Source organism: Mastomys coucha, unplaced genomic scaffold (genome assembly GCF_008632895.1).
Source record: "Mastomys coucha isolate ucsf_1 unplaced genomic scaffold, UCSF_Mcou_1 pScaffold14, whole genome shotgun sequence".
In the NCBI taxonomy this organism is placed as follows: domain Eukaryota; kingdom Metazoa; phylum Chordata; class Mammalia; order Rodentia; family Muridae; genus Mastomys; species Mastomys coucha.
In genome coordinates, this window is record NW_022196896.1 from 75,602,232 (window position 1) to 75,614,316 (window position 12,085).

Sequence of the window (12,085 nt, forward strand, 5' to 3'; positions counted from 1 at the left end):
AAAAAAAAAAAAAAAAAAAGACTTATTTATACATTTTATATTTTTTTTAAAGAAAAATTTTTAGAAGCATAAGTGTTTAAATCTCAGCTTTATCAATGGGTGTCACGAAACATGTATCATTGAGAGAGAGACTGAATGTGCTCATGTGGCATGTTCAGTGCCAGGTTTGTAGTAGATGCTTAATGCATGCTAGCATGTACTCCAGGGAATGGTTAGATGAGTATAGCAAGCTTTTATCTATTTTTAACTTTTATGAGTCTTGGTATTTTGTCAGCATGTATGTATTGCCTGCTTTGTACATTTTGGGAATCAAACCCAGGGCCTGCTCTCTCCAGCTCCAGCGAAAGTTCTTGCATAGCTCCCTATTTATTTATTTATTTATTTATTTATTTATTTATTTTCTATGAAATGGTTTCACTTCTTAACTTTGGCTGGGCTGGAACTCACTCTGTCGACCAGGGCTTGTACCATCACGCCCAGGGTTTTTTTCTTTTCTTATAAGCTATTGTCTTTGGGAATTTGGAGTTACTGAAGCCCATTGATCTCCATCGAACTATGTGTTCTTGTTGCAGTTTCTCAATGCTGCCTTTGGGTTTGTGAGAGAGTGGTGTCATTTTCATTGTGGGAGCCCTGTGCTAGGGGAGGAAGTGTGAGAGGATCAGCTGAGTCTCGGGGGAAGGAGGGCCTGGAAGGGTAGGGACAACCCTGTGCACTAGCTTCTGCTTTTTAGAGTGCCTGCTCCTTTCTTCTTTCCTTTCTTTCTTTTCTTTTTTCTTTTTCTTTGGTGTACAAGTGTGTGTTTTATTGAACATAGATTTTTTTTTTTTCAAAAAATGTATTCTGATTATTTCCCAACTCCTCCCAGGTCCTCTCCTCCCATCTAAATTCACTCCTTCTCAGTTAGAAAATAAACCAGAATCTAAAAAGTTATAATAAGATAAAACAATCAAAAGAAAAAAAAACAAAAGAAAAAAAAAGCACAAGAAACAGATGGATACTGTGACACTCTTTCGAACACACAGATCTTGCAAAACCAGAAACCATAATATATGACCAGTAAGGTTAAAAAAAAAAAGTCCTGACAAAACATTGAGACAAAGAACCTCCCAAAATATCAATGAGTTGTTCTAGTATGGCCTGGCTTTAAGAATGATTTGTCTCCCCAGTGAAACTCTGTTAGAGAAAACTAATTTTCGTTTGTGAGCAGTTATCAGTTGGAGATAGCTTCTGGTTTGGGGATGGGGTATGAGTCTGTCCACCTCTCCTCCAAGTGCTGGTGCAACACACCTAGGGCACACCCGCACACGGCCTGGTCTCCCAGTGTTTGGGCCCCCTATAAGAAATGTGTATGAAATTCCAAGCATCCCTCTGAGTCCTTTTTATGAGGGCAAACGGTTGAGAATTCAGGGGGTGGCTAGCTCTCTCCCCCCCACAAGCCCCTGGACACAGCTTTGCTCTATTATCATGTTTTTCAGGGCAGGGGTTTCTGGGAAGCTGAGGCTGTAGACCAGGCTGATGATCTTGAACACACAGATTGCCTTTGACTCCTGAATGGTGGGATTAAGGGTGTGTTCCACCTCCGGGCTGTTCAATATTCTTAAAACCTGCCTTGATATTTATTCTTAAACTTTTATCTATGCTGTTTCTTGATATTATCCTGAAAGGAAGTTTGTTTCTGATATGTAAGTTCTCTATTTTCCACAACATTCGCTTATACGATTCTCTAACATACTAGAATAGACTCTGCTGTTCCCATTTTGTTTCTTCAATCTGTTTTGAAGCATTACAATCACACTACTTAAATATAAAATACTTGTGGTTGAAGCCTCCTATGGTCAAGATTGCCTAAATTGAAATCTTGTTTGGTTATTCTCTAGTGAGTTTTATTACTTGTGAAATGGGGGTTAAAATTATCACTCATCATGAGATTAAATAACAGATTATTTTCAATAGAAAATTGAAGAAAGGAAATATTGACCACGGATCTATCTGTTACAGTACTTGGGCAATTTACTTATGAACCTAACTCATCCTCTATGAGGCAAGGATCCTAGTTTTATTGTTGAGATTATTCAATTCTGGCTAGGAAGCTTAACCCACTACTTTCAAAGTCACACAATCAGGCACCGCCTTTAACTTGTTTGGCCGCAAAGTGCACACCCTTCTCCTTCAGGTTTTATTTTAAGGTTCCCCTTCACCAGTGTATGATTAATTCATCTTAGTTATATAAAAGCCAAGTGCAATTTAAAGAGAAGGGTTTAAAGAAAAAATGAAATATACGTGGAACTTAACTACGTATTATCAGCATGAAAAGAGGTTTGTTTACAAGTTACTTTTAAAAAAGACGACCTCGTGTTTCTGGATCCCAACGTAAACACCTCTAAAGTACGAAGGCTGACCTCCAAGTCCCCTGCGACTGGGAACCCCTCCCTTGGAAGCCTCGGACACCTTCAGTCCGCCCTTTTTTTTTCCTCCCTCCTTGACCCTGCTCGATCACTCTCCCTGTTCCCTCTCAACTGCATCCCTGCTTTAACCTCGGGGTTCGGAACACCTGAGTTCCACGTGATCGAGGGGCTAAAGGGCAAAGGTGGCCTTCCTGAAGGATCCCGAGGAATGAGGACAAGAAGCCTGACCTCCCTCGGAGCAGCAAAAAGACCCAACCCTACCCAAACCCGGAAGACGTTGTGCGACCGGCGGGAGGAGGGTGTGGCCGAGAGAGCCCATTGGACGGCCAGGAGGTGGGGCTTGCGCTGACAGCGGGGGAGGGGCCAGAAAGGCTGCAAGCTCAGGGGCGCTGGGTTCCGCCCCAGAGGCGTGCTGGTGGGCGTGGTGACGTTGCGTGACGCCATAAGGGGCGGGGCTCGGCTTAATAAAGCCGGCCTTGAGGGCGCGTTCGCCAGTTGCTGCTTGGGACGCGGGCTTGCGCGGTTGGTGTACAGCGTTGCCGTTTTGCTGTCACGTACCTTCCCTGAGCCTGGGACGGAGGGGGCGCGCGCGTGTGCGTGTGTTGTGTGGGGGACAGCGGGACACGGGCAGGGCCGTCCCCTGCTCCCTTTTCCCTTAGCGGAGGCGACAGTGCGCACGCCTGTTTGCTCGCCGCCCACTTGGGAGCGAGCGGGCTCGAGGGTGCGGAGTGCGTCTTCCTTTTTTTGATTTTGGAACTTGTGAGAGAGTCTTTTACCCCTCCCTCCTCCATCTTTATTTTCTTTTGGCTTGGTGCCTCCAGGGCTGGTTTCCCCGGCCCCTGAATAAGCGCTTCCTGACCACGGTCGCCAGTCCTGCCCCAGGTTGCTCCCGGGCTCTGCCCCTGGCCCCCGAGGGTGGGAAGCCTTGCCTAGTTGGGTCTCTGAAGCGTAGCCGCACCTGCCTCAGTATGCATGGGGTCAACGACCCTCCGCTTTTTATAAAAGACATTAAGGCCGGACTGAAAAACTTAAATGTCGTCTTTATTGTCCTGGAGATAGGTAAGTGAGGTCCGCAGCCCGCCCCACACCCTCGAGCGCTCGGACCTCTTCCCCGCCCGCGACCCCACGTGCTCCTGGCCGAGACTCCTATCCCTGGGACAGAAGTCAAGTCACGTAGCGTGCCGGAGGAGGGTGAGACAGCTCCCTCGAATGAACTCCTTATCTAACACACCTTTCCTTCTCCCCTTTTTGATTTTTAAATCTTCACAGGACGAGTGACCAAAACCAAAGACGGCCATGAAGTGAGATCCTGCAAAGTAGCTGATAGAACGGGAAGCATCACTATCTCTGTGTGGGATGAGATCGGAGGGCTTATACAGACAGGGGATATTATTCGGTTGACCAGAGGGTAGGTGTGCATAAATTGGGGTAGGTATGGGGTTGGCTGACTTCCGGGGTTCTGAAGTTGCCTGTCTCTTCTTCCATGGGCCACTTCAAAAAGTGAGCTGTTTTAGTGGACCGAATTGGGAGCAGCTCACCTTTCCTTCACTGCTAATTTGTTTTTTTAGGTAGGGAATTAACTCCTTCCCTCCAGTTTTAAAGGTTAATTTTATTTTTGAGAATACCGTATGGAAGTCAGTGAGCCTTTATCAGTGAGGCTGATGAAGAACACATGATCTGTTTTGTCTCTTTTCTTCGAGACTGGGTTTTTCTGTGTAGCCCTGGTTGTCCTGGAACAAGTTCTGTAGACTAGTCTGTCTGCCCTTGAACTAACAGATACTCCTCCAAATCAGTTCTGTGTGCCACACCAGTTGGACACATTTCCTTTTTAACCAGTCCATGTATGTCTTCCTCCTTTTTTTAGTACCTTGAAATCCTGTCAGTACTTTATTTGTAATCATCATTTAGGTGATATGGACATACATGAATAGCTGGGAAATTTATCTCTTAATTTTACCTTCATTTTGGAAGCAGTGTCCCCTGTATTCCAGATTTACTTTGAATTTCTGATCTTCCTGCCTTCACTTCCCCAGGTGGTAGGACTTCAGGCATATACCTAAATGTCCTGGGGAATGAACCAAAGGCCTGCTGCATGCTGAGCAAACATTCTACTATCTTAAAGTCCGCAGCTTGAATTTAACATTTCTGTAGTCACATGTACTCAGAAAAGATGAAGACAGTATCTGGAATACTCATTCATAAGAATGATTTCATCTGTAAGATCAGTGTTTCACAAAAACCAAAATAATACACAAAGTGGCAGAAGGGCATCTTTGACTCATTCAGAACATTTAGTTGGTTATGGAGATGGAATACCTTTTTTCAGACTTGAAAAGCAGGCACTATCCCCAAATGTTGGTCTTAAGCCCAGGCCCGGGCAGCGGTGGCTGACGCCTTTAATCCCAGCACAACCTTGTTCCAGGACAGCCAGGGCTACACAGAGAAACCCTGTCTCGGAAAAAAAAAAAAAGTTCAGGAAAGAATCTTAAAAGTAGAATATGGAAGCTTCTGTGATTGGGAGAATTGTAATAATTTTATTAGTAAATCAGAAAAATAGTTGGCAATTGCTGTTGAGCTGAGAGAATCTCAGAAGTATTGAGTCTTTGGGCCGGAGTTCTTTGATACTATCATACAGGCCTTACAACATTTTCAGGAAGTGAGGTAAAGTACCATCAAAGCAGGAAGTAAGAGTCAGAATTTAGGCATGTTATTCTTATACACTGAGTCATTGTGACACTAAATTACATCTTTTTAACTTCCATGTCTTTTTCCACAAAAGAGAATTGCTTTCCTTTGGAGGATATGAGTAGAACTACAATACTACTACTCATCATAATATGTTTTAAGTCATGAAGTTACCCACCTTGGTAGTTGTACAAAGAAAACTGAAAAAAACAGACTTTGGTCTGATTCTGCTAATCTAGATTTAATGAGGCCATTCACATTTAAAATTGTTCACACTAAACAATTGGTTTCATTATGTTGGTATTAAAAGTTGCAAAATTTGGGAAGGCCAGCAGGGCAAGAGGAAGATTAGTAGTCTATCTGTAGCTCCTTTAGAAAGTGCCAAACTTTGAGGAGCTTGAGAACTGCTGTCTGCAGAAGTAGATGTAATACTGTGATGTCATCCTTGACCATGTCAACTACTGTAAAAGAAGACAGGAGTGTGCCAACTTTATGTACCTTGTGGCTGAAAGGCAATACAAATACTGAATTTTTACTATTAGAATACACTTTTTTTTTTTTTTTTTTGAGACAGGGTTTCTCTGTGCAGCCCTAGCTGTCCTGGAACTCACTCTGTAGACCAGGCTGGCCTCAACTCAGAAATCTGCTTGCCTCTGCCTCCCAAGTACTGGAATCAAAGGCGTGTGCCACCACCGCCTGGCTTAGAATACAATTTCAATTCTCTTCTTTTTGAGTGTGTCTTTTGTCCCCTTCTTTTCCTCCTCTCCTCCTTAACAAAGCTGCACACAGGTGTTACTCCCCATGCCAGTCTTCAGAGAGCAGAAAACATGTACTTCCTCTAACTGTAATGGAGAGAATTTTACACGTTTCTTTTGTGTTTTTTAAAAATTTTTAAATTTATGTATGTGAGTACACTGTAGCTGTCTTCAGCCACACCACACAATGGCATTGAATCCCATTGCATATGGTTGTGAGCCACCATATGGTTGCTGGGAATTGAACTCAAGACCTCTGGAAGAACAGTCAGTGTTCTTAACTGTTGAGCCATCACTCCAGCCTCTTACAGATGTTTCTTCTGTTGAAATTGTCTGTTTTAAAGTAATTTTAAGGTGAACTTTAGTTAACCAATCAAACCAATTCTTCACTAAAAAAAAGCCCCTCTTTTGTTAACTGCTGATACAATCATTAATCATCTAGAAATAACTTACTTTAGCAGAACACTACTTCTTTCCACTCCATTCTCCTTGTAGATGGGCTCAAATTTAAATTCATGTAAATTCAGTTTTCTCAGTGTTAGGATTCAAAATGTATGTCACCATGCCTGGTCAAGTTTTTCTCAAGCTGTACATGGGGGCCATTCCAGTTCCTGCTGAGGCTGAGACAGGAAGATGGCAAGGTTGGGGGCTACTTGTCTACGGAGCAAGTCCAAGACCAACCTGGAAAGCTTAGGGAGATGCCTAAAAATCAGGTTCAAAACCAAGTTCTAGCCGGGTGGTGGTGGTGCTCGCCTTTAATCCCAGCACTTGGGAGGCAGAGGCAGGCAGATTTCTGAGTTCCAGGACAGCCTGATCTACAGAGTGAGTTCCAGGACAGCCACGGCTACACAGAGAAACCCTGTCTCAAAACAAAACAAAACAAAACAAACAAACAAACAAAAAACCAAGTTCTAGGAATATAACTTAGGGGTAGAGTGCTTGCCTAGTATGTTCAAGGCCTAGGTTCCATCTCTAGCAGTAAAAAAAGTTTTTACTAGGGTTGTAATTTAGATGATTATGTCTTAATGTAGTAGTAGAATTTTCTTTGTATAACTTATTAGAGTTACAGTGACTGTATTTGACTTGTCATAGTGAGTAGGCCCATGTATAACATAATATACTTTCCCGTCTAGATATGCATCAATGTGGAAAGGATGCCTGACACTTTACACTGGAAGAGGTGGGGAACTTCAAAAAATTGGAGAGTAAGTATTTTGTTTAATTAAATTTCAAATGTCTACAGAATAATTGCTAAGTATAAATTATAAACCACTCATTTGGCCTTTGGAGACTTGGCTTTGTGCCATAGGTAGATAACTGTTTTAAACACTATCAGGTCTACTCCCTTTTTGGTTGAGAAGGTGAGCTTTTCCTAGCAGACCTGAGTTTAGACCAGCCCCAGTGGCCCCATGTCTGTAACTTTAGAAAAATGTGTCTTTCAGGTATCATTTGAAGTACACTCTCTCTTGATTTACTAAAATAGAACCTAGACATGGGTTTCAATCTATAGCTTAAATTTTCATTGTCTCTATGGATGAATTTGTACTAGAGTTAAAGGGACTTTAGCAGTGAAAGTTGAAGCCTTCTGTTTGTTCTATTTTGCGTACAGTACAAGCAGCCACAGTTGGTGTGTGCCACCTGGGTAATGACTTCCACCCTGACCTGCAGGAACATGTGGGAGTGTAAAGGTGCTCTGTCTTCATGCTGGCGTAGCTGTCTGGGTTCCATCCATAGTCTGTGTTATACATAATGATCCAGATTGCTAGTCTATTCTTTTTGGTTGCTGACATTTAGGTATATCTTAGTGCTTATTAGATTGGAGGATATTTAAAAAGAGAAGTCACAAATGGAACTGAGAGAGGAAAACTCATACCAGAGATGAATTGTGTCTTAGAGAATTTATTCTTTACTTTTGATGGTTATCTTTGCAGATTCACAGTGACTGGGCAAAATAGGGATTCCATGAAAGAAGTAGATTGATGTTATTTGAGATATAGTTATTTAGGAAATTTTACAAATGAATTTTATTAGTTAACATGCTACTGTTAAGGTAACTTTTTGACACCTAAGGTTTTTATTCTTGTAAGCTAACGAGATTATTCAAAAAAGGTTCAGAAATCATTTAACTTGTCCTTTATTTTCTTTCAGATTTTGCATGGTGTATTCAGAAGTGCCAAATTTCAGTGAGCCAAACCCAGATTATAGAGGACAGCAGAATAGAGGGGTAATTAATCCAAAAATATGGTCTATTTTTATGGTTGGGTTAAGTTGACTATGTACCATAGTTGTGTCAGTAGGGTAAGCCTCTGATGTTCACAGTGTAATGGAAAGAATTATAAAACCATCTTGAGGACTGGGGATGTAGCTGGACTGGTAGATTTCTTGTCTAGCATGCATGAAGTTCTGAGTTCAGCCACCAAGTACTTCAAAAGATAAACACGAGTGGGGCACATGTGAAGTACTATTTCTCAGGAGATTGGAAGTAGGATAAGAAGTTCAAAGTCATCCTGGGCTACATACGAGTTTGAGGTCTACTTGACGTACATGAGACCCTATCAAAAAAGTAATCTTTAAAGTAGCCTTGATTATATTCTGTGAGTCTATACATAATTTGTGACACATGCTGTTTAGTACTTTGCAAACTGAAGGAAATATCAGGCAGTACTGAGTATAATAAAAGCTATAAGAGACTTGAGACTGGACAAACTTTTAATTATTATTGAAAATCATTTTTAAAATTCTTGAAATTTAAAAAAATTTTTTTTTACTTTATAAATGTGTTACTTTTGTCTTTTAGGTGCAAAATGAACAGAAGGATAAAATGAGCACCAGTACATTCGGACCAGTGGGTAAGACTTGTAGACATTATATGAGAAACATAAAGAAAAAGTGTCTTAATGTATAATTTAGTGTTAAAGAGGGACTCCTAGTAAACAAGTACCCACAAATAAGAGATTTGGGGAAGGTAGAAGATACTTGTACATGCCAGTGTATTGAGCACATTCTTATTTAAAGACTGCAGTCTGTTATGCTGAACATTGATTAGTAACCAGACTAATTTTGGTGACCCTATGATGAGATCTTTTATTATTTTTATGGTGTAATGGTTATTTATAATATATGCAGAATTATTGGTTGTTTTGGCACACTACTAGAAACCTATCCAGACAAATGGTGCCATATAGTAGGTGTCAGTGAATACCTTAACATTCTACATTTTCTTAGCTGTCCTTTTAAAAAGGGCAGTCTATCTTCCTCAGACCTTTCACCAGTGATCCTGGAGCTCTAAAAAGTCTTTTATCTTTAAATAACCTAGGATATGTCTTTTGAGATGTATCTTTCTATAATTGGAGTTGATTAGGGTAGCTGAATGCTTATTTGATCAGCTCATATTGTGGAAAACCTGTCTGTCAATAGCTTGATTACATTGAATGAAACATTAATTGTATTTGAGTCAAACACCAGCACTCAAACATTCCTCTGCAATTAATTTTTTTTGATGTCTTTGTTTTTATACTCGATTCTTTTTTTTTTGGTTTTTCGAGACAGGGTTTCTCTGTGTATCCCTGGCTGTCCTGGAACTCACTCTGTAGGCCACGCTGGCCTCGAACTCAGAAATTCCGCCTGCCTCTGCCTCCCAAGTGCTGGGATTAAAGGTGTGTACCACCACTGCCCGGCTATACTCTATTCTTAATGCTCAAGTTGTTTTTTTCCCCTTTCTATTCATTCAGCACCAAGTAATATATTTGTTGATATATTTGTCGAGCCCCAGAGCTCACATCTTTTCATTATAGAATAAAAGTGCTTGTTTTTCCTGCTATTTGTAAACATAGTGTGTGGATGAATTTTAATGATTGTGTTTCCGTAGCATAATATAGACCATTTCTGAAAATGATTTTTTTGTGTTCTTAGGAAACGGTGATCAGACTGGCCCTGAAGCTAGGGGATATCATCTTCCATATGGCAGAAGCAGTGGTCCGGGACCTATCAGTTCACAGCAACCAGGAGCACCTAGTAGTCAAACAGTCAGGACCACAATAAGTAATGCCAGAGATCCGAGGAGAGCCTTTAAAAGATGACCTAAGCCAAAGAGACACATGTAGTTTTTAAACTACATGACCTACTTGAACACTTAGTGCACTTTTATTTAATCTTAACTGTGAAAACTTTGTCTCTTACGGGTTTCCTTTTATATTTTTGGTTTGTTAAAGAGAGTAGTTGGTTTTTACTGAAAAAGCTGTTACGCTGCTTAGTTACATCCTATTGCAGAATAGGAACTCTGAAAGCAGGAATGTTTATTTTTAGAGCAAGAACTTACTGGGTACCACTTGAAAACCTGTCCCCTTTTCAAGGGTGAGTTACTTAAGACACCAGCTTATATATATAGCCCCTATGAGTCTGGCTTCTGCATAAACTTTGTAATGTTTAATGGAAAATGTTCTTTTGTCTTAAACTTGGATATTGCCACTTGAAGCAATAACCACCCCAAGCCAGAAACTTAGTGTTTGTGATCTAGGAACTACTTGACTCCCTAGAGTGACTGCCTGCCATTAAGATTTTTCCAAGGACAGAATCATCCTAAACTCTCATTTTAATGACCAAATAACCAGATTCTTTATTAGAATTATGGAATAAAATGTGTGATATAACAAGTAAATTTTAGAAGAAAACTTTTTTTTTAGAAGAAAATAATGCTCTTAACATTTGTTGCAAACATTGAAGATTACATTGAAGAAACATTTACTACTGAGCCCCAGAATGTTTTATTTTTGAAGTTACCATGTTAAATATTGAAGTGTAATTGGAGAGATTGAAGAGAGCTATAACACCTTATTGGACAGTGGTCTCATTGATATTAATTGTAGAACTTTTGAGATAGGGTCTTCCTGTGCAGCCCTGTCTGTGTTGGAACTTGTTATATATATCAGGTGGGTCTCTGAACTATAGATTGGCCTGCCTCTCTCTTCCTAGGGCTGGGATTAAAGTTGTGCAGCACCATAAAAGGCTAATCTGATTATTTAAAAAAAGAATACTCATGGTAGTTATTGTAGCAAATACAAATCAAATTGAATTCATATAGCCATGTAACTACTGGTTACAAGTAGTCAGGTAGAAGGTGACTTCCCTTTCTTCCAGGGATGTGTGTGTGTTTAAAGTTTTTGAACAAGTCACATAGCCTTACTAGCAAAAGTTAAATGGCTCAAGAAGTGATTATACTTCTATTCAGGTGGAATTTGTGTGATGGGACTTCACTTGGTAATTTTTTTTCATTTTTAGTATTTGTCTCTCCTTAAGTATTGTCTCTTGAGTAAAACTTGCTCTAATGATGATAGATCTACCTACTTTTTACTCTTTCAGTAAACATGGAGAGCCCAGTCCATTTTACTGAAGTTGTAATCTTCAACCTGACTGCTCCCTAGCTCTGTACCTGTCATTTCTCCTTACCTCATATTGTAAAATAAGTTTCTGTTCAACTTCTATAGCATTTGAATATAATTTGTGTCAGATTTTTATCTAATTAAGTTTAACAGATTTTCAATAAGCACTGTATTAGGCTCTGTGTGAAGATTATCATAGCATTTTGAGAAGTCACAAGAAGTTTACTTTGACATTTGTCATTTGTTCATATATTAATAATTATAGCTAATTTGGCTTTATGATTTTTTGTTTACATTTCTGAGTGCTTCAAAAAAGTTACTTAAGGGTTAAGATAGCTTGTGTTTTGTGATTATAGGTGTTTTGAATAAAAATGACAAACTAATCCTAAAAATGTAAGATATAGGAGTAACAACTTTTATTTGTTGTAGGATATGGTGTTAAAGTGATTCTAAAGAAAAGATTTGAACTTTGATAGATTTTAATATGGTGAGGTGTATCTCAGTGGGTCCTCAGTTCTGACTTAGTTTTCTTCTCACCTGTGATGCTGCTAGGCAAATTGTGATTAGGCAAACAAGCAGTGGTCCTCCTTTGTGGATTTAGGACTTTGACTAGGTAGTGACAATAACTTCTGGTAAATGATCAGTCAAATCTTGTGGTCTGATCAAAATGTTAATAGGGGGAATGGAGAGCTCAGTGTGGAGGTATCCTGCTTTAGATACTGGAATTGAATAGAAAATAGCCTGGTATTTTACTTATAACTGATACTTGTCTTAGTAATTTTACCTGTTCTGTGGTTTGACTTATTAACAAGTTTCTTTTTTCTTAAGGGAAACTTCTAAAACCAAAGCAAAGTGAAATCCA

General features: G+C 39.9%; 1 protein-coding gene across 3 annotated transcripts; it reads left to right on the top strand.

Moving 5' to 3' along the window:
* Positions 1 to 2,795: 2,795 nt before the first annotated feature.
* On the top strand, positions 2,796 to 10,843 carry Nabp1 (nucleic acid binding protein 1). 3 transcript variants are annotated; one of them, XM_031367442.1, is made up of 6 exons: positions 2,796 to 2,927; positions 3,675 to 3,813; positions 6,979 to 7,050; positions 7,994 to 8,069; positions 8,643 to 8,694; positions 9,758 to 10,843. In XM_031367442.1, exons 3-6 carry the CDS (start codon positions 6,989 to 6,991, stop codon positions 9,922 to 9,924), a joined length of 357 nt encoding a protein of 118 aa, XP_031223302.1. In that variant the 5' UTR covers positions 2,796 to 2,927; positions 3,675 to 3,813; positions 6,979 to 6,988; the 3' UTR covers positions 9,925 to 10,843. The 3 variants fall into 3 exon arrangements, with proteins under 3 accessions (XP_031223302.1, XP_031223301.1, XP_031223300.1); XM_031367441.1 differs by having other exon boundaries at positions 2,868 to 2,998; XM_031367440.1 differs by having other exon boundaries at positions 2,904 to 3,464.
* Positions 10,844 to 12,085: the final 1,242 nt, after the last annotated feature.